Genomic DNA, 26495 nt, shown 5'->3' with positions numbered 1-26495 from the left:
GTACAATTCCAGAGTTCCTAAATTTCCGATCTTTGCCAATAAATCCGTGAAGGCAGTATATCAATATGACTTTTTCTTTCCTTTACCTGTTTAACCTCCGGTAATTACCTATCGGAAAATATTTCAGAGGATGGTATATGAATGAGTGTAAATGAACTGTGTTCTTGTACAGTCTCTGTTCGACCATTCCTCAGAATTGTGGTTAACTGAAACCCAACCACCAAAGAACACCGGTATCCACGATCTAGTAATAAAATCTGATACCAATATGACTGAATCCCTCCAATATTACGCATCGCATGGTAAACGTTTTCAACACTATTAGGCTCAACTCCACTTTGTCGTAAACAGTCACAAACAGAAATATTTTGCTGACTTTTATGCAACTCTTCAGTTGAGAGGGCGTAAAACAGATACTCGTTGGTTAGTAATCTTTTTTCGTTACTCATTTCCCTTGATTATAGGTACTCAAGTGGAGTTATGGGCACTGACCAGTATTCTCTAAACCCACTCTTACGTCTGGAAACAGTTTGATTCATGCCAATTCCTCTGCCCTTTATTCTTAGTTAGTCTCCGACAGATTTTTCTCTAAACCTACTTGTGTAAAAAAGTCCATAGTTTTATTTTTGCATTTTGTATGCATCGTTTCAACAGTCATAACAAATTTATCCGTACACCATATTTTTAACATAATTACTGGTTCAAGGGCCAAAATAAAATTTCACTATAGTACATTTCATAAATCCTATCAAGCTTCCCGCTCTAGATTAACCATTTCTTTGCTCCCCAGCAATATAGGAAACAAAGCATTGATAAGAATCTTTTCCTTCATAACTGTTTACCACTTTAAAAACACCTCTGAAACATTTTTCTTGCTGTATTACCTAAATAGGTACAGCTTGAAGCAGTTTGCAAGGCTGATAATTGCCATATGTGATACTTGTATAAACAATATACTGTTTTTGTAGAAAAATAAGAACCAATGCCACTCAACAATTTACTTATTTCTGGATTATAGATTATCAAGTGCCAAATAAAATCAAAATAAACATAACAGTATGGTATTTTTTTATTTTATCTTGTTGTACTTGGGGATATGTTACACATGTATTTATCAAGATAGGCGAGGTAAAATGTGAGGTGAAAAGATTTTTAATCTTTGCCAGGAATCAAATACAACTCTAGTTGCTCTGTAACCTAATAATTACTACACTAAACTGGCCAGCTTTCTGCTTTGGTTCCATTACAGACAACAGTTTCAGTTGTAGAAAACAAAATAAGAAATAGTTACATTTTTCCAAATAAATTAATTATATTTGCTTTTACAGATCTTCCAATAGATTTTTTGAATACTAATATTGAATTGGAGAAAACTGGCTTTTATTATTTCTATAAGGTAGAAGAAAGTTGTAAATCTGGTGTGGCAAATGTAAGATTGGTTTCTGTACAGCTTACTCTTCTTCTTCTTCAAGTGGCATCTCCTTTCAGGAGGTTTGCAATCATCATCATCATCACTATTTTGACCTTTGAGTAGGCATCTCACTGGACGTTGTGTTGAACAGTTACCTCAGTACTGCCCTACCGTTCAGAATGAAATCCCTATCGTTAAGAAGTTCAAAGAGGAAATACAGGAAAACTACATGTAAAGCTATCATCTACAACTGTTTGTCACACTGTGAAAAAAATTGGTTTTTGTTATAAAAAAAAACTGAACATTTCAGATGGAAAAACATGCTATTGCATTAAAAAAAAATTAAATTTTTAAACAAATTTCACAAATTAAAAGCGTCATGTGATGATTGACATATATTCTACATAGATGAGATGTATGTTAATGAAAATCATTCTGATAAATACATATAGCAAGATTGAAAGAAAAATGAGATATTAAAATTAAAATACTCATCAGAAAAGCAGTATATTAACAGTATGTCATGCAGGTTCAGCAAAAACAGGGTTCATTACAGAAAGTAAATGCGTTTTCCGCAGTAAATTGAAAGCCGGTTCTTCAGATTATCACTCAGAAATGAATAGGGACAGTTTTAAAAATTGGTTTACAAATGACTTTTTGAATTGCTTACAAGAAGGAGCGTAATAATAATGCAACTTATCACCCTTTTGTGGTGTGGTAAATAAAGTTACTATTAACAGCTGGAGGAAAACTGAAACCCAACACTGGCTTAAGAAAAAGTGGTTGCTTGCAACTCCTTTCACACATTTTTTTAAATTTCAGTGTAACAATGAATTGTATAATGTTTACAGATATGATTTTAATGCCTTTAAGGCAAAAAGTGAAAGGTGAAAGTTAAGGAGAATTTTGTGGTACATAAATTAAAATCTAATAATGCGTTAAATAAAGATGGTACACTGATTTATAGTACAAAAGAAAAGGTCGATAGGTGGGTAGAATATATTGAAATGTTATATGGAGGAAATGAAACTAGTGTTATATAATAGCGAGATCTGAATTTAATAGAACATTAAAAGATGTCAGTAGCAGAAAGGATACCTGTAGAATTACTGCACAGTGCAGATGACGAAGCGATAGATAGATTATACAAACTGATGTGTAATGTGTAATATTTATGAAAAACGAGAAATTCCATCAGACTTCAGAAAGAGTGTTATTGCCATGATACCACAGGAAGCAGGAGCAGACAAATGTGAAGAATACAAAACAATTAGCTTAACTACTCATATATAAAAAAATCTTAATTAGAATTCTGTACAGAAGAATTGAGAAGGTGGAAGAAATGTTAGAAGACTTATTTGGTTTCAGGAAAGGTCAAGAGAAGAGGGAAGCAATTTCAGTGCTCAGATTAATAATAGAAGTAAGATTAAAGAAAAACAAACCAACATACATGCCATTTATAGACTTAGAAAAGGCATTTGATAACATAAACTAGAATAAAATGTTCAGCATTTTAAAAAATTTAGGGTTAAGTATAAAGATAGATGAACAGTTGCTAACATTTATAGCAACCAAACTGCAACAGTAATAATCAAACATAAGAAGGAAGCTGCAATTAAAAAGGGAATCCAACAAAAGTGTTCCCTATCACCATTACTTTTTAATCTTTACTTAACATCTAGCAGTTAATGGTGTTAAGGAACAATTTAGATTTGGAAAAACAGTGCAAGGTGAAAATATAAAGATGCTATGGTTTGCTGATGAAATAGTATTTCTAGCAAAGAGTAAAAATAAGATTTAGAAGAAACAATGAATGACATAGATGAAGGACTTGTACAAGAACTACGGTATGAAAATAAACAAGAACAAAACAAAAGTAATGACACGCCGTAGAAATAATGTAGATGGACCACTGAATATAAAAATAGGAAGAGAAAATATTATGGAGGTAGAATTTTGTTGTTTGGGAAGTACAATTACTAAAGATGGACAAAGCAAGAGCGGTATAAAATGCTGAATAGCACAAGGGAAACAAACTTTCAGTCAGAAATATAATTTGCTTACATCAAAAATGAATTTAAATATCAGAAGAACATTTCTTACAGCATATGATTGGAGCGTAGCTTTATATGGAAGTGAAACGAACGATCAGAGTACCTGACAAGAAAAGATTAAAATTTTTAGTAATGTAGTGCTACAGGAAAATGTTAAAAATCAGATGGGTGGAGAAAGTAATAAATGAATAGGTGTTGCGGCAGTTGATGAAAAAGCATTTGGAAAAATATAGTTAAAAGAAGAAACTCTTACAGGTAACATATTAAGGCATCCTGGAATAGTCACTTGATATTAAAGGGACAGGTAGATGAGAATAATTGTGCAGGCAGGCAATGTTTGGAATATATAAAACAAATTGCTAGGGATATAGGATGTAGGATGTAGGGGATGATATACTGAAATGAAACGACAGGCACTAAATACAGATTGTTGGAGAGCTGTATCAAACCAGTCAAATGACTGAAGGCAGAAAAAATACAATAAAATTGAACGGATAACACTCAAGAAAGAAGATAAAATGTTCTATTGTCATATTAATAGTACAAATATAGAATAATGAAAATACTAGTGGACTATTTTAAAAAACAAAAAGCTAACAAAGAAGACTTGGAAAATAGCAAAATTGTTGTAGAAAAAATAAGTCATCATATAAGAATGAATAAATGCACTATTATATCATTCCTATTTCAGTTATAATAGTTTATTGGACATTGATAGTTTTCAAGCACCTCATTATTCTGTTGTAAAATGAACTAATTAGCAACCGAATGTATTTCTGTGTACTACTCACATGTACCTATCTGTAATCATATGAGAAAGACCTATTAACAGCAGCGACTTTTACTGAAATATTATGAATTACGCAAACTATTTTACAACAAATATCATAAATCTAATCCCTTTTTTATTTATTATTTTCATGTATTAAATTGTACAGGTTACAAAATTCAAATATCTTATTGGTATTTTAATACAATACGCAAGCTGAAAGTTTTCTACTCGCAACTCCTGTGTCTAGTGTACTAGTCACTGTATTGTACTAGACTGTTGTGATTGCATTTTATATACAAATCTGTGTGTAATTTGTGAAAATACTGAACACCAATCATTTTACAGCAAATCATTAATCCATCATAATTCTTTTATGAAATAAACAGTAACCAAATGCATTTCTATGTACTACTCAGTTCTATCTATCTATACATATGAGATATAAATTCTTCTGCTAACAAGAATTTAAAAACTCCTAATAACAGATTATAGCTCCTAATATCTGACTGATATTTTATTGATTGTTGTAATACAGAAAAATATAGTAAACAGCATACGACTGTATTTCTGTACATAACTCATGTGTACCTCTGTATATATAGAGAAAGTCTACGACAAAACCATTTTTACTGGAAAAAAAAAATTAATTATAATCATCCACTTAAAAAAATAAAAAATGTATCCCTTTTTTTACTTATAATCTTGATTTATTAGATTGTACAGATTATACACTTCTAATATTTGACTATTATATGAATTTGTTTCAATGCTGAACATCAATCACCTAGAATTGAGAAGAAAGACTGTTTCTTTTATCACATCTTTTTAACGAGTAATAATATAAGAGTAAATTGCAATTTTTAAAATTATCATATGATTTATTAGAAAAATTATTTGAAAACATTTTGAAGAGAGAAAGAATCCCACAAGAATGCCCTAATCATCCTCTTCACAAAAAAGAGACAAAATGGAAGTTACTAATTACACAGGAAATATTTCTCTTCTTTCAGTAACCTATAAAATCTTACAAAAGTTGTGAGAATAGAAGGGCACATCAATAAACAATTTGGAGAATACATCATGATGGTTTAGATTTTTTTTTTAAATTTTGTGCAGAACAAATAGTATGTATAAAATTAATAAACTGCATAAAGTATAACCTTATTAACCGAACAAATAATTTCTATTGCCTTTTCTAACTAGCATTAATTAGATTAATTTATTTTCAATTAGCAGAAAAAGAATTTAAATTGCCAATAAATAATTTAAGCATGGTAAAATATACGTTAATGAGACCGTTGAGTCAGATCCCTTTTAATTGTGTTCTAGGTAGACATCAAAGAATGGAGGAAAACAATGAAACTAAATGTGGTAGAAAAAAAATTGGGTTACAAAAAGGACAACCTAGGAAGAAATTGTTTTGCCTTTATGGAAGATCAGGCAATAATTGCAGAAAAAAAGGATTATATATTTCCTAAAAAAATACAAATGTTTGACGAATATTAAAAAAAAATCAAAATCTTTAGAAATTAATTATCACAGATTTAAATGAATTAATTCATCAGTCAAAAAAATCTTAAATAAAAATCCCCTAAAATATATAACAAAAAATGTATTGGAATACTAACAGTAGCAACAGAGGATTTTATTTTAAAGATTCTTAATTTTTTGGGATGTTTTAAACTTGTCAGGTAAAAAAAAAAATTAAACATTTTTTACATTTTCCAACAGTATATATACTTTTAAAAATATGTCTAAATTTCCACAAATAAATTCATAATATTTTAGAAGTCATAACAACGAAAACTAGTAGAGATGCAAATAGAATTTCTGAGCATGGTGGAGAGACCTGCCATCTCAAGTCTCTGCCCTCTTATTGTTTAGATTTGCGGCTCCCATCCTTACCAAAAAAAAAATCTTATTTTATTGTGTTCACAATAAAATTGTGAACAGAAGTTGAGAGAGTAATAAGACTATTTAAATGAATAGAGACATACATTTCAAAATGTTAGTTTTTGTTTATTTTCATAGTTATGGAGTATTTTTAATTATGCTTGTTATAGGTCATATCCAAATTCTAACACAATATTGTATTGTCATCGAAGTTACATATGTGTACATAATTTCATTGATTTTCATACGATAGATCAAAAGATATAGCAGTTGCATGATTTGATTAAAACTAAAGAAAGTTAAATAAAAGCTAATAACAAGAGGAAAATAATTCACAACCAGCAGATAACAATAGACATTTTTAAAGAAATTGATACATGAAAGTAGCACTAATTTTTTTACATGTATGTTGGTAATAAATTAAAAGCTAGTAAAGATTTTGAGGTCAACATTGATAACAGGCACAGCTTGTTTGGTTTTAATATTTGAAAACATTACTAAAATGTAAGACACACGATGTGAAGTTAAACTTAATATAAAATCAGAACGAGGCTTTTAGATTCATTCAATATCAGCGTTATTTGAGAAAAAAAATGTTCAAGAAAATCACATGCAACTTGTGATTTATACAAGTCTCACTTGAGAACTTTACACAACTTTTTTACACCAAATTTTCTGACTGCTATTAGTTCTGGGGTTAAAATGTACATACTCATCATATATTATAAACTACAGTAATATACAAATCTGTGGTTGAGGCAAACAAGATAGAAATTCCCCGCCTTAAGTTGTAACATACAAAAATGAGAAAAATGTAACATTACATTATACACATAAGAAAAATGTTGTCATACTAGTTTTAAATTATACACATATAAAAGAATGTTATTACTTTTTTCCTTAATCAATTTTCTTAAAAGGTCATAACAATTCTCTAATAAGGATATTGTTAAGATGTCTTTCCAAAATATAAATCTGATTAAAAGATTTTTGATAAATGCTAGAAATAATAATTTTTTTCTTTTTGTGGAAATCAATGTGTTTTAAAATCAAAACTGCAATTAAAAGACTTTTGGCAAAATTTACATACATAATTTTTCTTTCTTTCTTTCATCTTCTGACAGAAGTTATAAATTAATTTTTCTCTTTTGTATGAATATTAAGATGTTTCACTAAATAAGATTTACATTTAAATGACTTTTGACAGAAGTTACAAATATAATTTTTCTCTTTTGTATGAATATTAAGATGTTTCACTAAATTAGATTTTCTATTAAATGACTTTTGACATAAGTTACAAATATAATTTTTCTCATTAGTATGAATATTTAAATGTGATATTAAATGTGAATTTCGATAAAAACACTTCTGACAAAAGTTACAAATATAAATTTTCTCTTTTGTATGAATATTAAGATGATTCACTAAATAAGTTTTAAATTTAAATGACTTTTGACAGAAGTTACAAATATAATTATTCTCTTTTGTATGAATATTAATATGTCTATTTAAACTGTATTGGTCAATAAATGACTTTTGACAAAAGTTACAAATATAATTTTTCTCTTTTGTATGAATATTAAGATGACTCACTAAATAAGATTTACTATTAAATGCCTTTGGACAGAAGTTACAAACATAAATTTTGTCCTTAATATGAATATTTAAATGTGATTTTAAAGCAGACCTATCATCACAAGACTTCAGACAAAAGTTACAAATATAATTTTTTTTTGTATGAATAATAAGATGTTTCACTAAATTAGTTTTACTATTAAATGTCTTTTGACAGAAGTTACAAACATAATTTTCCTCTGTTGTATTAATATTAAGATGTCTCTTTAAAACATTTTCAAAATGAAATGACTTTTGACAAAAGTTACTATTGTTTTTTTTCTGTTTAGTATGAATGTTAATGTGTCTCTTTAAATAACAGTTACATCTGAATCTTTCATAGCAATATTTACAATCCAACTTCTCTCCTTTCTGCTCGAGCAACTTGTTTTCACTACTTATATTCTCAATTAAATTTTCTATCGTTACATCACCATAAGCACAATTACATTCACTAGAGTTTTCACTTATAATTCCATCATTTAACGAATTATTTATGCTCTTACAAGTAATAAAATTCTTGGTACCTCCCTTGATAGTTCCTTTATCCATAGAAACCTGCAAATTAAGTTATTCTTTGTTATAATTATGAATTAATAAAAAATTATTGCAATCACAATAACATTAATAAGTGTTATCTTTCAAAAAGCCACTAAATACGTATAAAAAATTGAATAATTTAAACATATATTCATATTGAAAACAATCCTAATTATAATGATATTTTATTTAGCTGACTAACCTACATTAACATGTTGAGTTTAATAATCTATATAATCTATAATCTACTATAATCTACAGGGTATTATAGTGTATGTATTGTATATATAAGTAAATATTTATATATATATATAAAACTAAGAAAACATTATTTATAATATACAATTACAATAATATAATCTTGTATTATAAGGATATAAGATTATAAAATAAAAACATCTCTTACAAATTAGTACTTTAGTGGTTACACCTTACACATTTCGAATCCTTTACAGGAACACATCAAATATTTGCTGAAAAGTTTCTGAATGACAGAATTCAAGCAAAAAGCAGCATACACAATTCAAAAAGGCATACAACAAAGTTGATTTCAGATTGAAAAATGAAATAGATGACCTTCCATTATAATGACTCCAGAGGCCATTGCTGATATTCAAAGAAGAACCTGTCTGTCCAAAAAATTTATATATTAGATATCAAAATGAAGCGATGTAAATTACACATTTTGCCTTTAGATTCTTGCCGATTTAAATCTGAAATCGTACTATGTAACAAGATATGAAAACCAGCCGTAACACCTTAATTAATGCAGATTGACTTCTCAAAAACATTGTCGATATCAGATACACCTGATCTACACTTTTTTGTCAGATGAGGGGCATGGTTTCGTTTATCAAGACTAGTGAATGAATTTCCTGCTGTTTCTGGTGAACATATATGGGAGGAAACAATTTTTGTTACTGTATTGTCAGTACAAGTCTTCTGTACAATTTTCAAGTATTCTTTACTCGATTAAGATTGTGGACAAAAACTGTTGTTGTTTAATGTGCAACACATTGTTTCTTTGTCTTGATGGAAGAAGCCAATGTATTGCACATTAAACTCATTAGTACACATTCATACAGCTTTTACAGTAAGCAGAGGACAATAGCCTCTGTTCCCCAGATCTGAAGGAGTAGAGTTTATAAATATTGTTTAGTTTTACCTAATATAAATACAGAATTAAAATTTATTTTACTTTCATTTCATTAATAAAATTTTATTTCACAACTATGTTTCATCTGTATCACGTCCATCCTGACCCTGTAGGAATAGACTCCCGCCATGTGATGATTTTGGTCGCAATGTCACCCTCTCCATATTATCCCTACAAAAAAACCTATCAATAAGTCTTAAACAAGACTGACCAATTAAGCTTACAATAAAATAAACTACACCTAATAGGAAAGGCTGAGTTCAACACACACCAGCATGAACAAAATAAAACAAAAACATAAAACAGAACGTAGCAAAACATAAATAGAGAACACGAGCAAGAAAATAAAACATGAACACTAATACCACTTGAGCTGACAATAAAATAAACTACACCTAATAGGAAAGGTTCAGTTCAACACACACCATCATGAATAAAATAAAATAAGAACATAAAACAGAATGTAGCAAAACGTAAATAGAGAACAAGAGCAAGAACATAAAACATGAACACTAATACCATAACAAGAACATAACAGAACAACAAATGGAAAATCCAAGGGGGAACCTACTCTACACACCTTCAGCAAGCCTTTCTTTTACAAGAGATTCCATATGTTTTTCAATGATGGTCCATTCAGCCTGGTTTTTCAAATTTTCATGGAAATCCAATGTCGACCTAACATCAAGCTAACAAATCACTTCTGTATGCTTCATATCATACTTTCTTTCTTTCTTTTTCCCTGTTTAGCCTCTGGTAACTACTGTTTAGATAATTCTTCAGAGGATGAATGAGGATGATATGTGTGAGTGTAAATGAAGTGTAGTCTTGTACATTCTCAGTTCGACCATTCCTGAGATGTGTGGTTAATTGAAACCAAACTACCAAAGAACACCGGTATCCACGATCTAGTATTCAAATCTGTGCAAAAGTAACTGACTTTACTAGGACTTGAACGCTGAAACTCTCGACTTCCAAATCAGCTGATTTAGGGGAAGGCGCGTTCACCACTAGACCAACCCGGTGGGCTGCTTCATATCATACTGAAACATTCATAGAAAACATAAACGTAATTGTCCAGCGCACCACATTGCAGACATAACACGGAATCAACCAGGCCAAAGCAAGCCAATCTGTCCCTAAACGTGCCATACCCTGGAAGAAATTGCATCACAAATTTGTTGATCATACCCAAGAGGCGCCCCCTGCAAACCAGCAAACAGATCATGCCCATCAACTGTTTCACCCCATGCTGCCTGCCATAAAGGATAGGCCTGTTGCTCAATGGTCCAAACTTTTTCAGAAGTCAACTCTCCTGACTTCTTAGCAACATATCACTGTTGCTCCTCTGACACAAGTAGATCAATTGGATTCACTCCAGCAATCACAAAAATTGACTCATGTCATCATATGGTAGCCTCCTGTCACCGTTAACAGCAAGATGTATTTGGTCTCAATAACTTTTAAATTTCATCTTTTTCACCCAGACAGGCGCTGCATATAGCATAATTATCTCATACACACCCTTATACAGCGTACTCATGGTCTTAAAATTAAGAACCCCATCAGGATTGATCAGATGTCCAATACCACAGAATGCACTACAGGCCTTCTTTGCAACCTATTGTAAGTGCTCCTTGAATCAAAAATTGTCATCAAGAAACACCCTCAGGTACTTTTGAACCTGAATATATTTGATTCGCTGGCCTGACATCAATATATAGGCTTTTCACCAAATGGACTTTGGACTGGTGGTCTTTTCCAAGCTGAACTTCATCTTATGTTGATGACCTCACGGCTCAAGCATCCTGCAGGCCCAAGTGGCTTGAATGCAACCTCCCTTTGTGAGCACTGTTTGACCAGCAGGAGCCTGCCATCAGCATGAGCCACCACAACACCCGCTGGACAACCTACGCCGCAGAAGAGAATCAAACTCTACCACCCACAACAGAGGCCCCAACACACTGCCCTGGAGACAACCCTTAGACAGTGTTTTACTAATTTCATGGCTGTTTCCACAAAGCACCACATCTTGATGAAATGAATGTCATCTGAAATAACTCTGCAGAACTTGCAACTAATTTTCAGTACATCCCATGCTGACATTGTAGAACTTTTTCCTAAAATGTTTGGGAGTCTTTACTAACAATGATTTTCCAAGAATAAAATTACATTTAACTGAAATGATCACCGCAGTAACATTATTTTAACTGAAAATGATGATGAAGACACCACTTAATAATTCCATTTGTCCACTTAATAATTCTTTTATGGGCCCAGAATATATTCATCTTCTTTTAGTCAATAAATGCTCTGCCTTTTTTATACAGTTTTTAACTAAGTTCATCAATCATTCTTTAAATAATCATATTTTCTTTGGTGTTTGGAAAATTTGCTACATATGCCCGTGCTGCTAAATAAAAATGGTGTCATTCATACATCAATAATTATCACCCTATCAGGAAATGCAATGTTTTTGTGAAACTCTTAGATAAGTTATTTTGTATGACAATTACACCTTGCATGAAAAAATTTATAGTTCATGAACAAAGATTTTTGGAAGGTAAATTTAATTGCACAAGCAAACCTGTGTGTATAAATGGACGATACTGTTGATGCGTTAAATGATTACTCTCAGCTTGATGCAATTTATACTGGTTTTTGTTGTGCTCTTCATGGAGTTAATATTAAATTATTTATTAGAAAAGTTGCTGCATGTGGATTTTTTTTAGTGTTACCCATAAACATTAGAATATGTCCAGTACGATATGATAAACATTTTTTAAATTAAACACATTTGGTACTGGATAGATCAATATTTAGTTTTCTTTTTCTGTTTAACCTCTGGAACCACAGTAAGGTGGTTCGGAGGATATGTATGAATGTAGATGAAGTTTAGCTTTGTACAGTCTCAGGTCGACCATCCATGAGATGTGCGGTTAATTGAATCCCAACTACCAAAGAATACCAGTATCAACAATCTAGTTTTCAAATACTAATAAAAGTAACTGTCTTTACTAGGATTTGAAGCTTAGAACTCACGACTTCAAAAACAGTTAATTTTCCAAAATTATCCATCAATTACTCAGATGGATAATTTACGTTTCACTGTATGCAAAATCTAACGACAGCACCACTTCATTTTCAACATTTAAATTTTCTTATTTAACTAAATTGGTCTCTTCAATTAATAAAGCATCTTTTTAATATATCACCATTAATAATATCAATAATTCTTTTTTTTTGTTGAAATTACAGCTTCATTATATCATTACTATTTACTACAAACATTGTAGAATAAACAAGCATTGCTCTTAACAAGTATGAATTGTATTTTGACAATCACAAAATCCATTACAACAATTAGCAATAAAATCAGCTGATTAGATCTTGTTTTTTTAAAACTGATAAGCGATCCTGCAAAATGAAAACATGTAACACATGAAGACTTCAGTAGATAATCCATTTATAATTTTTCAGTTTAGTAAAGTGATTTTGGGGCACTCTGTATAAATCACATAAAGAAAAATTCAAAACATGGTAAAAAATGCAATGAAGTCAAATTAAAGAATCGACATTAAGTACATACATAATCTTTCATTCATATAATACTCCAATGTATACACACTGAGAGGGCTAGAATAAACTTAATACATCACTTTAATTATAAAATAGATCTCTTGCGATTGAAGAGATCTTCATTATAATTATCACAACCATTACCAAGTGGCTCCACTTTCACTTGCAAAGATTTACTATCCTAAAACATAAAATCAACATTTTAATGTTAATTTTAATGATGTGATGACACTTCCTATATAACATAAAGAAAACACATAAATCAAATTATACTTACACAATCATCTTCAGTTTCTAGTTTCATGTTAGAGGGCAGAGCTTCAAATGTGTAGATATTCTTTAAAGGTACGTCCATTATCTTAAATAATAAAAACATTCAAGTTAAAATTTAAGTATTTATAATAAATACAATAAAATCGCTGCTAACTGTAAAACATTTCATTCATTGAAATTTTTAAACAAATTTTATCTACATTTAGATTTTTTCAATATTTATGAAATACAATTTTGAAACAGCCTGAGAAAATTTTAAACCCGACTAAATAATCTGGCTTTTTTATTTCTTATTTCATTAAATACAAAATTTTAAAGTATTAAAATTTCAAAATGCCTCAAGCATTTTCTTTGCAAATAAAGTTTTGCAAAGTTAGAAATTCAAGGGTTTGCTTGGCCGCCACTACGCTTCAGCCAGGTCTTTGATTTTGTATTCACACATTAAAATAGAAGTGTTACACAAATTTGGATCTAGCCTCAAATACCTACCCTAAAATGTTTAACAGCTACTACTACTAATAATAGATATGCTTAGGATTAGTTAAATACAATATCTAAATGACAGATAAATGGTTTGGATAGCAATGATCTGTACAAGGTCAATGTCCAAGCCGATGATATCAATATTTTAGTCAATTAACAATCAGTTTTATGAGTTATGGTGACCTGTTAAGATGATAATCCATTCTGTGGACAAAGGTTAGAGTTCTGTGGAGAGAGGTTATATTTTTGTAGTTTATTCTAATATTATGTTTATTCTAAGTTTTTTCAATTTTTTAATTCAATTCTTTGTTACTGAAATAAAAGTCTGTTAAAGTAATATTAAATCAGAACTATCATTAAAATTGTCTCGATGAATTTTTAAAACTGCAGAACATTTGAATTGTTAGGCTGACCGCTTTGTAATGATATACAATAATAAAGACAAACAAATAACCTTGTACACAAATGAAATGAAAAATTATAGTCACTGTTAAGTAATAATATGTACGAATGGAGTATGGGGTAAATGTGCAAATAACTAGAAAAAACCATACAGTAAGCACAAGCTTGTTTCCATACAGTCGCTAATTTAAATGTTAATGGTAAATAATATAAGGTGTAATCATGTTTCACCATGCCGTTCCACCTTACATATTAATTTTTAAAATAATATTGACAAAATCTCTTCTTTTCAACTCTTACTATAATTTTCTGTGTATATTTTTTATGGTGTTCGTTGAAGTAAACAGCATTATTACTATATAATCTAAAAATGATTAAACAACTGTATCTGAAAACAAAACTATTGTTTATGGTTACTTATTATACTACTTAAAGGTAGGTTAGAAGTAGGTTACTTAAAGGATAAAACAATAAACGTTAAAAAATACGTTGAAGAATAAATCATTAAAAAATCAAATTAACTACACAAAATGGACGTTCGTCATCATTTTTACATTAATCTGCATTTTTAGTGAATAGAAAAAAATTAGACTTATTTTTTTAAATTAGCAGACATTAAATATTAATATTAGCCTAATTAACTTATGTATTATAAACAAGTAACGAATATCAACGAACGACGATTAAATTACATTCACTAACAACGTCTTTAACTCAACCAACATAACTCCCAAACAAATGGTTATGACAAATCAGTCGGACAGACGATGCCAACATGAATTTTAGCAGTAATGTAAATGCTGAAATATAAAATGACTTTTTATAGTACAATTTCCAAAAAAGGCAAAAATTATTACATTATAAAACAACGTTTTAAATAGTTTAAAATAAAAAAAAATTGTTTAGCCGACTTACCGGTATTGTATATATTGTGTGGAAATATACTCACAGAACACGTTACCGAAATTATTTAAGAGATAACAGAAATTTTATATCTGTTAAAAGAGCAGATCATTACACGAAAGTGTTAAGTACAATTCCAGAGTTCCTAAATTTCCGATCTTTGCCAATAAATCCGTGAAGGCAGTATATCAATATGACTTTTTCTTTCCTTTACCTGTTTAACCTCCGGTAATTACCTATCGGAAAATATTTCAGAGGATGGTATATGAATGAGTGTAAATGAACTGTGTTCTTGTACAGTCTCTGTTCGACCATTCCTCAGAATTGTGGTTAACTGAAACCCAACCACCAAAGAACACCGGTATCCACGATCTAGTAATAAAATCTGATACCAATATGACTGAATCCCTCCAATATTACGCATCGCATGGTAAACGTTTTCAACACTATTAGGCTCAACTCCACTTTGTCGTAAACAGTCACAAACAGAAATATTTTGCTGACTTTTATGCAACTCTTCAGTTGAGAGGGCGTAAAACAGATACTCGTTGGTTAGTAATCTTTTTTCGTTACTCATTTCCCTTGATTATAGGTACTCAAGTGGAGTTATGGGCACTGACCAGTATTCTCTAAACCCACTCTTACGTCTGGAAACAGTTTGATTCATGCCAATTCCTCTGCCCTTTATTCTTAGTTAGTCTCCGACAGATTTTTCTCTAAACCTACTTGTGTAAAAAAGTCCATAGTTTTATTTTTGCATTTTGTATGCATCGTTTCAACAGTCATAACAAATTTATCCGTACACCATATTTTTAACATAATTACTGGTTCAAGGGCCAAAATAAAATTTCACTATGGTACATTTCATAAATCCTATCAAGCTTCCCGCTCTAGATTAACCATTTCTTTGCTCCCCAGCAATATAGGAAACAAAGCATTGATAAGAATCTTTTCCTTCATAACTGTTTACCACTTTAAAAACACCTCTGAAACATTTTTCTTGCTGTATTACCTAAATAGGTACAGCTTGAAGCAGTTTGCAAGGCTGATAATTGCCATATGTGATATTTGTATAAACAATATACTGTTTTTGTAGAAAAATAAGAACCAATGCCACACCAACAATTTACTTATTTCTGGATTATAGATTATCAAGTGCCAAATAAAATCAAAATAAACATAACAGTATGGTATTTTTTTATTTTATCTTGTTGTACTTGGGAATATGTTACACATGTATTTATCAAGATAGGCGAGGTAAAATGTGAGGTGAAAAGATTTTTAATCTTTGCCAGGAATCAAATACAACCCTAGTTGCTCTGTAACCTAATAATTACTACACTAAACTGGCCAGCTTTCTGCTTTGGTTCCATTACAGACAACAGTTTCAGTTGTAGAAAACAAAATAAGAAAGTCATGTGATGATTGACATATATTTTACATAGATGAGATGTATGTTAATGAAAATCATTCTGATAAATACATATAGCAAGATTCAAAGAAAAATGAGATATTAAAATTAAAATACTCATCAGAAAAGCAGTATATTAACAGTATGTCATGCAGGTTCAGCAAAAACAGGGTTCATTACAGAAAGTAAATGCGTTTTCCGCAGTAAATTGAAAGCCGGTTCTTCAGATTATCACTGGTCATTATAGCAACGAACAGTATACACGATCACCTTCTAGTTGCAACTGTATTTTTTTAATGATCTTCTCGACCTCAATTAGAAGCTAAATATTAAATACTTATTCAAATTTTTTCAATGATTACAATGATGTGTTTTTTCCCATAAAATATTCACTGAAACTAAAGATAGGTTGTCTCACAAAAAACACTCTGCAAACTAAAATAATACTAATTTTGGGCTAAATCTTAATTATAATTATTGAGAAACAATCGTTTAATATACCTCCAAAAGTAGAAAAAATGGAAAACATTTTTTGTTTTCCGCTTTTCACAACCCTAATTTACAAAAGAAATTGCATTAACTAAAATTGCCCAAATCCAGTTAGCGAAAAAATAATTGCTGTTTCCAACAATTCCTTCATTTTTTATGCAATTTTTTTTAACTAATATACATCAGTTTAAACACAAGTACCACCTTCCATTGCGACCACTTAATAATATTGTTAAAGGTCATATACCAAAACTACTTATAAAAAAAAGTATTTTTTTAAAGCAGTTCTGCAGTAAAATTATTATTACTAACAACAAAAAGTTCCATATAATTCAAAAACAACATAAATTCTTAATAATTGTTCCATTATTAAGAATTATTTAAGAACAAAGTGTAAGCAATACTCTCAGTCATAAAGATTTATTATTAAATTTACACTGTTAAAGTTGAGGAATCTTTATCTGATGATTCCAAAGATTTTTTTAAATTTGCTAATAAAAATAACAACAGCAGATCTTTTCAATCTTGTCTTGATGATTTTGGTCGCAATGTCACCCTCTCCATATTATCCCTACAAAAAAACCTATCAATAAGTCTTAAACAAGACTGACCAATTAAGCTTACAATAAAATAAACTACACCTAATAGGAAAGGCTGAGTTCAACACACACCATCATGAATAAAATAAAATAAGAACATAAAACAGAATGTAGCAAAACGTAAATAGAGAACAAGAGCAAGAACATAAAACATGAACACTAATACCATAACAAGAACATAACAGAACAACAAATGGAAAACCCAAGGGGGAACCTACTCTACACACCTTCAGCAAGCCTTTCTTTTACAAGAGATTCCATATGTTTTTCAATGATGGTCCATTCAGCCTGGTTTTTCAAATTTTCATGGAAATCCAATGTCGACCTAACATCAAGCTAACAAATCACTTCTGTATGCTTCATATCATACTTTCTTTCTTTCTTTTTCCCTGTTTAGCCTCTGGTAACTACTGTTTAGATAATTCTTCAGAGGATGAATGAGGATGATATGTGTGACTGTAAATGAAGTGTAGTCTTGTACGTTCTCAGTTCGACCATTCCTGAGATGTGTGGTTAATTGAAACCCAACTACCAAAGAACACCGGTATCCACGATCTAGTATTCAAATCTGTGCAAAAGTAACTGACTTTACTAGGACTTGAACGCTGAAACTCTCGACTTCCAAATCAGCTGATTTAGGGGAAGGCGCGTTCACCACTAGACCAACCCGGTGGGCTGCTTCATATCATACTGAAACATTCATAGAAAACATAAACGTAATTGTCCAGCGCACCACATTGCAGACATAACACGGAATCAACCAGGCCAAAGCAAGCCAATCTGTCGCTAAACGTGCCATACCCTGGAAGAAATTGCATCACAAATTTGTTGATCATACCCAAGAGGCGCCCCCCTGCAAACCAGCAAACAGATCATGCCCATCAACTGTTTCACCCCATGCTGCCTGCCATAAAGGATAGGCCTGTTGCTCAATGGTCCAAACTTTTTCAGAAGTCAACTCTCCTGACTTCTTAGCAACATATCACTGTTGCTCCTCTGACACAAGTAGATCAATTGGATTCACTCCAGCAATCACAAAAATTGACTTTTTTCCCATAAAATATTCACTGAAACTAAAGATAGGTTGTCTCACAAAAAACACTCTGCAAACTAAAATAATACTAATTTTGGGCTAAATCTTAATTATAATTATTGAGAAACAATCGTTTAATATACCTCCAAAAGTAGAAAAAATGGAAAACATTTTTTGTTTTCCGCTTTTCACAACCCTAATTTACAAAAGAAATTGCATTAACTAAAATTGCCCAAATCCAGTTAGCGAAAAAATAATTGCTGTTTCCAACAATTCCTTCATTTTTTATGCAATTTTTTTTAACTAATATACATCAGTTTAAACACAAGTACCACCTTCCATTGCGACCACTTAATAATATTGTTAAAGGTCATATACCAAAACTACTTATAAAAAAAAGTATTTTTTGAAGCAGTTCTGCAGTAAAATTATTATTACTAACAACAAAAAGTTCCATATTATTCAAAAACAACATAAATTCTTAATAATTGTTCCATTATTAAGAATTATTTAAGAACAAAGTGTAAGCAATACTCTCAGTCATAAAGATTTATTATTAAATTTACACTGTTAAAGTTGAGGAATCTTTATCTGATGATTCCAAAGATTTTTTTAAATTTGCTAATAAAAATAACAACAGCAGATCTTTTCAATCTTGTATGGTTTTTGAAATGGGTATGCTAATAAGGGCGCTGACATTGTAAAACTTTTTCTAAACTAAAAAATTTGGGAGTGTCTATACTAACAATGATTTTTCCTTAACTGAAATTACATTTAATTGTAATGATCGCTGCAGTTAAACATTATTTTAACTGAGAATGATGTTGAAGAGGCCATTTGACTTACATGCCTTCCTACGGCCTCTGTTACTAACAGTGTAGCTCATAATCTGCAATTAAAAGTTTAATAGTGTGTCGTGTGTGATATTAATAAATACTTTACAGTTCAAAAATTGAGGTTTTATTTCACAACGTAAGCCGAAACATGCCTATTATTTAAAGAGGGTGACATTCAGATATCGATAATTATTGCACTCGGCAAATACAATTTTTTTGCAAAGATCTTAGGTTAATTTGTATGAAAATCACACTTTGCATAACGAAATTTATATAGTTCCTGAACAACATGGTTTTTTGGAAAATAAATCTACGCGAACAAACTTATATGTATGTATGCATATATGCAAGCTACTGTTGATGCACTAAATGATGGTAATTATCTTGATGCAATTTATACTGACTTTCGTTGTGCATTTGATGTAGTTAATGTCTAATTACTTATTAAAAAACTTGCTGTGTGTGAATTTAATAATAAATTGTCTTTGATATATTCATTTTGTACAAACAGAAATACAGATTAAAGAGAAGTCTCAAGAAGTGGAAGGAGAAATGATCATTGGTAAGATAGACACAGAATATGGGAAAGTTAAGGAGAATTTTGTGGTACATAAATTAAAATCTAATAATGCGTTAAATAAAGATGGTACACTGATTTATAGTACAAAACAAAAGGTCGATAGGTGGGTAGAATATATTGAAATGTTATATGGAGGAAATGAAACTAGTGTTATATAATAGCGAGATCTGAATTTAATAGAACATTAAAAGATGTCACTAGCAGAAAGGATACCTGCAGAATTACTGCACAGTGCAGATGACGAAGCGATAGATAGATTATACAAACTGATGTGTAATGTGTAATATTTATGAAAAACAGGAAATTCCATCAGACTTCAGAAAGAGTATTATTGCCATGATACCACAGAAAGCAGGAGCAGACAAATGTGAAGAATACAAAACAATTAGCTTAACTACTCATATATAAAAAATCTTAATTAGAATTCTGTACAGAAGAATTGAGAAGGTGGAAGAAATGTTAGAAGACTTATTTGGTTTCAGGAAAGGTCAAGAGAAGAGGGAAGCGATTTCAGTGTTCAGATTAATAATAGAAGTAAGATTAAAGAAAAACAAACCAACATACATGCCATTTATAGACTTAGAAAAGGCATTTGATAACATAAACCAGAATAAAATGTTCAGCATTTTAAAAAATTTAGGGTTAAGTATAAAGATAGATGAACAATTGCTAACATTTATAGCAACCAAACTGCAACAGTAATAATCGAACATAAGAAGGAAGCTGCAATTAAAAAGGGAATCCAACAAAAATGTTCCCTATCACCATTACTTTTTAATCTTTACTTAACATCTAGCAGTTAATGGTGTTAAGGAACAATTTAGATTTGGAAAACGGTATGAAAATAAACAAGAACAAAACAAAAGTAATGACACGCCGTAGAAATAATGTAGATGGACCACTGAATATAAAAATAGGAAGAGAAAATATTATGGAGGTAGAATTTTGTTGTTTGGGAAGTACAATTACTAAAGATGGACAAAGCAAGAGCGGTATAAAATGCCGAATAGCACAAGGGAAACAAACTTTCAGTCAGAAATATAATTTGCTTACATCAAAAATTAATTTAAATATCAGAAGAACATTTTTTAAAGCATATGATTGGAGCGTAGCTTTATATGGAAGTGAAACGAACGATAAGAGTACCTGACAAGAAAACATTAAAATTTTTAGTAATGTAGTGCTACAGGAAAATGTTAAAAATCAGATGGGTGGAGAAAGTGATAAATGAAGAGGTGTGGCGACAGTTGATGAAAAAGCATTTGGAAAAATATAGTTAAAAAAAGACACTCTTACAGGTAACATATTAAGGCATCCTGGAATAGTCACTTGATATTAAAGGGACAGGTAGATGAGAATAATTGTGCAGGCAGGCAATGTTTGGAATATATAAAACAAATTGCTAGGGATATAGGATGTAGGATGTAGGGGATGATATACTGAAATGAAACGACAGGTACTAAATACAGATTGTTGGAGAGCTGCATCAAACCAGTCAAATGACTGAAGGCAGAAAAAATACAATAAAATTGAACGGATAACACTCAAGAAAGAAGATAAAATGTTCTATTGTCATATTAATAGTACAAATATAGAATAATGAAAATACTAGTGGACTATTTTAAAAAACAAAAAGCTAACAAAGAAGACTCGGAAAATAGCAAAATTGATGTTGTAGAAAAAATAAGTCATCATATAAGAATGAATAAATGAACTATTATATCATTCCTATTTCAGTTATAATAGTTTATTAGACATTGATAGTTTTCAAGCACCTCATTATTTTGTTGAAAAATGAACTAATTAGCAACCGAATGTATTTCTGTGTACTACTCACATGTACCTACGTGTAATCATATAAGAAAGACCTATTAACAGCAGCGACTTTTACTGAAATATTATGAATTACGCAAACTATTTTACAATAAATATCATAAATCTAATCCCTTTTTTATTTATTATTTTCATGTATTAAATTGTACAGGTTACAAAATTCAAATATCTTATTGGTATTTTAATACAATACGCAAGCTGAAAGTTTTCTACTCGCAACTCCTGTGTCTAGTGTACTAGTCACTGTATTGTACTAGACTCTTGTGTTTGCATTTTATATACAAATCTGTGTGTAATTTGTGAAAATACTGAACACCAATCATTTTACAGATAATCATTAATCCATCATAATTCTTTTATGAAATAAATAGTAACCAAATGCATTTCTATGTACTACTCAGTTCTATCTGTCTATACATATGAGATATAAATTCTTCTGCTAACAAGAATTTAAAAACTCCTAATAACAGATTATAGCTCCTAATATCTGACTGATATTTTATTGATTGTTGTAATACAGAAAAATATAGTAAACAGCATACGACTGTATTTCTGTACATAACTCATGTGTACCTCTGTATATATAGAGAAAGCAGTCTACGACAAAACCATTTTTACTGGAAAAAAATATTAATTATAATCATCCACTTAAAAAAATAAAAAATGTATCCCCTTTTTTACTTATAATCTTGATTTATTAGATTGTACAGATTATACAAAGCTAATATTTGACTATTATATGAGTTTGTTTCAATGCTGAACATCAATCACCTAGAATTGAGAAGAAAGACTGTTTCTTTTATCACATCTTTTTAACGAGTAATAATATAAGAGTAAATTGCAATTTTTAAAATTATCATATGATTTATTATGAAAAATTATTTGAAAACATTTTGAAGAGAGGAAAAATCCCACAAGAATGCCCTAATCATCCTCTTCACAAAAAAGAGACAAAATGGAAGTTACTAATTACAGAGGAAAAATTTCTCTTCTTTCAGTAACCTATAAAATCTTACAAAAGTTGTGATAATAGAAGGGCACATCAATAAACAATTTGGAGAATACATCAGGATGGTTTAGAAATGGAAGATCTTGTGCGGAACAAACAGTATGTGTAAAGTTAATAAACTGCATAAATTATAACCTTATTAACCGAACAAATAATTTCTATTGCCTTTTCTAATTAGCATTGATTAGATTAATTTATTTTCAATTAGCAGAAAAAGAATTTAAATTACCAATAAATAATTTAAGCATGGTAAAATATACGTTAATGAGACCGTTGAGTCAGATCCCTTTTAATTGTGTTCTAGATAGACATAAAAGAATGGAGGAAAACAATGAAACTAAATGTGGTAGAAAAAAAATTGGGTTACAAAAAGGACAACCTAGGAAGAAATTGTTTTGCCTTTATGGAAGATCAGGCAATAATTGCAGAAAAAAAGGATTATATATTCCCTAAAAAAATACAAATGTTTGACGAATATTAAAAATAAATCAAATCTTTAGAATTTAATTATCACAGATTTAAATGAATTAATTCATCAGTCAAAAAAAATCTTAAATAAAAATCCCCTAAAATATATAACAAAAAATGTCTTAAAGAAATGTATTAGAATACTAACAGTAGCAACAGAGGATTTTATTCTAAAGATTCTTAATTTTTTGGGATGTTTTAAACTTGTCGGGTAAAAAAAAAAATTAAACATTTTTTACATTTTCCAACAGTATATATACTTTTAAAAATATGTCTAAATATCCACAAATAAATTCATAATATTTTAGAAGTCATAACAACAAAAACTAGTAGAGATGCAAATAGAATTTCTGAGCACGGTGGAGAGACCTGCCATCTCAAATCTCTGCCCTCTTATTGTTTAGATTTGCGGCTCCCATCCTTACCAAAAAAAAAATCTTATTTTATTGTGAACACAATAAAATTGTGAACAGAAGTTGAGAGAGTAATAAGACTATTTAAATGAATAGAGACATACATTTCAAAATGTTAGTTTTTGTTTATTTTCATAGTTATTGAGTATTTTTAATTATGCTTGTTATAGGTAATATCCAAATTCTAACACAATATTGTATTGTCATTGAAGTTACATATGTGTACATAATTTCATTGATTTTCATACGATAGATCAAATGATATAGCAGTTGCAAGATTTGATTAAAACTAAAGAAAGTTAAATAAACGCTAATAACAAGAGGAAAATAATTCACAACCAGCAGATAACAATAGACATTTTTAAAGAAATTGATACATGAAAGTAGCAGTAATTTTTTTACATGTATGTTGGTAATAAATTAAATGCTAGTAAAGATTTTGAGGTCAACATTGATAGCAGGCACAGCTTGTTTGGTTTTAATATTTGCAAACATTACTAAAATGTAAGACACACGATGTGAAGTTAAACTTAATATAAAATCAGAACAAGGCTTTTAGATTCATTCAAGATCAGCGTTATTTGAGAAAAAAAGAATGTTCAAGAAAATCACATGCAACTTGTGATTTATACAAGTCTCACTTGAGAACTTTACACAACTTTTTTACACCAAATTTTCTTACTGCTATTAGTTCTGGGGTTAAAATGTACATACTCATCATATATTATAAACTACAGTAATATACAAATCTGTGTTTGAGGCAAACAAGATAGAAATTCCCCGCCTTAAGTTGTAACATACAAAAATGAGAAAAATGTAACATTACATTATAAACATAAGAAAAATTTTGTCGTACTAGTTTTAAATTATACACATATAAAAGAATGCTATTACTTTTTTCCTTAATCAATTTTCTTAAAAGGTCATAACAATTCTCTAATAAGGATATTGTTAAGATGTCTTTCCAAAATATAAATCTGATTAAAAGATTTTTGATAAATGCTAGAAATATTAATTTTTTTCTTTTTGTGGAAATTAATGTGTTTTAAAATCAAAACTGCAATTAAAAGAGTTTTGGCAAAATATACATACATAATTTTTCTTTTTGGGATGTAAATTAATACACAACTTTTAATTAGAAAAATGATTGAACATCTTCTGACAGAAGTTATAAATTAATTTTTCTCTTTTGTATGAATATTAAGATGTTTTACTAAATTAGATTTTCTATTAAATGACTTTTGACAGAAGTTGCAAATATAATTTTTCTCCTTAGTATGAATATTTAAATGTGATATTAAAAGTGAACTTCGATAAAAACACTTCTGACAAAAATTACAAGTATAAATTTTCTCTTTTGTATGAATATTAAGATGACTCACTAAATAAGATTTATATTGAAATGACTTTTGACAGAAGTTACAAATATAATTTTTCTCTTTTGTATGAATATTAAGATGTCTTACTAAATAAGATTTAATAGTAAATGACTTTTGACAGAAGTTACAAATATAATTTTTTTCCTTAGTATGAATATTTAAATGTGTTATTAAATGTGAACTTCGATTAAATGACTTTTGACAAAAGTTACAAATATAATTTTTCTCTTTTGTATGAATATTAAGATGACTCACTAAATAAGATTTACTATTAAATGACATTTCACAGAAGTTACAAACATAATTATTCTGCTTAGTATGAATATTTAAATGTCCTTTGAAAGTAGTTCTATTATAAAAACACTTCTGACAAAAGTTACAAATATATTTTTTTTCTTTTGTATGAATATTAATATGTCTATTTAAACTGTATTGGTCAATAAATGACTTTTGACAAAAGTTACAAATATAATTTTTCTCTTTTGTATGAATGTTAAGATGACTCACTAAATAATATTTACTATTAAATGACTTTGGACAGAAGTTACAAACATAAATTTTGTCCTTAATATGAATATTTAAATGTGATTTTAAAGCAGACCTATCATCACAAGACTTCAGACAAAAGTTACAAATATAATTTTTTTTTGTATGAATAATAAGATGTGTCACTAAATTATTTTTACTATTAAATGTCTTTTGACAGAAGTTACAAACATAATTTTCCTCTGTTGTATTAATATTAAAATGTCTCTTTAAAACATTTTCAAAATGAAATGACTTTTGACAAAAGTTACTATTATTTTTTTTCTGTTTAGTATGAATGTTAATGTGTCTCTTTAAATAACAGTTACATCTGAATCTTTCATTGCAATATTCACAAACCAACTTCTTTCCTTTCTGCTCGAGCAACTTGTTTTCACTACTTATATTCTCAATTAAATTTTCTATCGTTACATCACCATAAGCACAATTACATTCACTAGAGTTTTCACTTATAATTCCATCATTTAACGAATTATTTATGCTCTTACAAGTAATAAAATTCTTGGTACTTCCCTTGATAGTTCCTTTATCCATAGCAACCTGCAAATTAAGTTATTCTTTGTTATAACTATGAATTAATAAAAAATTATTGCAATCACAATAACATTAATAAGTGTTATCTTTCAAAAAGCCATTAAATACGTATAAAAAATTGAATAATTCAAACATATATTCATATTAAAAACAATCCTAATTATAATGATATTTTATTTAGCTGACTAACCTACATTAACAAGTTGAGTTTAATAAAAAGAAAAGAAAGTTGTAAAAATTATTACCCGGTTTTCTTAATACAAGTTGTACTTTACGATACTTTTA

At 29.5% G+C, this 26495-nt stretch overlaps 1 protein-coding gene across 2 annotated transcripts in view; it reads right to left on the bottom strand.

Annotated features, from left to right (window-relative positions):
- Positions 1–26495, bottom strand: part of LOC142330326 (uncharacterized) — a 39640-nt gene that overhangs the window by 7079 nt on the left and 6066 nt on the right. The window contains exons 3-4 of one of the 2 annotated variants that reach the window (XM_075375548.1): positions 13297–13377; positions 8098–8302 (exon numbers count right to left, since the gene is read on the bottom strand). In XM_075375548.1, the coding sequence (XP_075231663.1) occupies positions 8098–8302; positions 13297–13377 (286 nt within the window). Of the gene's footprint in view, positions 1–8097; positions 8303–13296; positions 13378–24359; positions 26217–26495 lie in introns of those variants that run through there. The other variant, XM_075375547.1, reaches the window with a different exon arrangement.

The sequence above is a fragment of the Lycorma delicatula genome, chromosome 9 (assembly GCF_047948215.1).
Source record: "Lycorma delicatula isolate Av1 chromosome 9, ASM4794821v1, whole genome shotgun sequence".
Classification (NCBI taxonomy): domain Eukaryota; kingdom Metazoa; phylum Arthropoda; class Insecta; order Hemiptera; family Fulgoridae; genus Lycorma; species Lycorma delicatula.
This window is presented reverse-complemented; position numbering and strand designations above follow the sequence as displayed.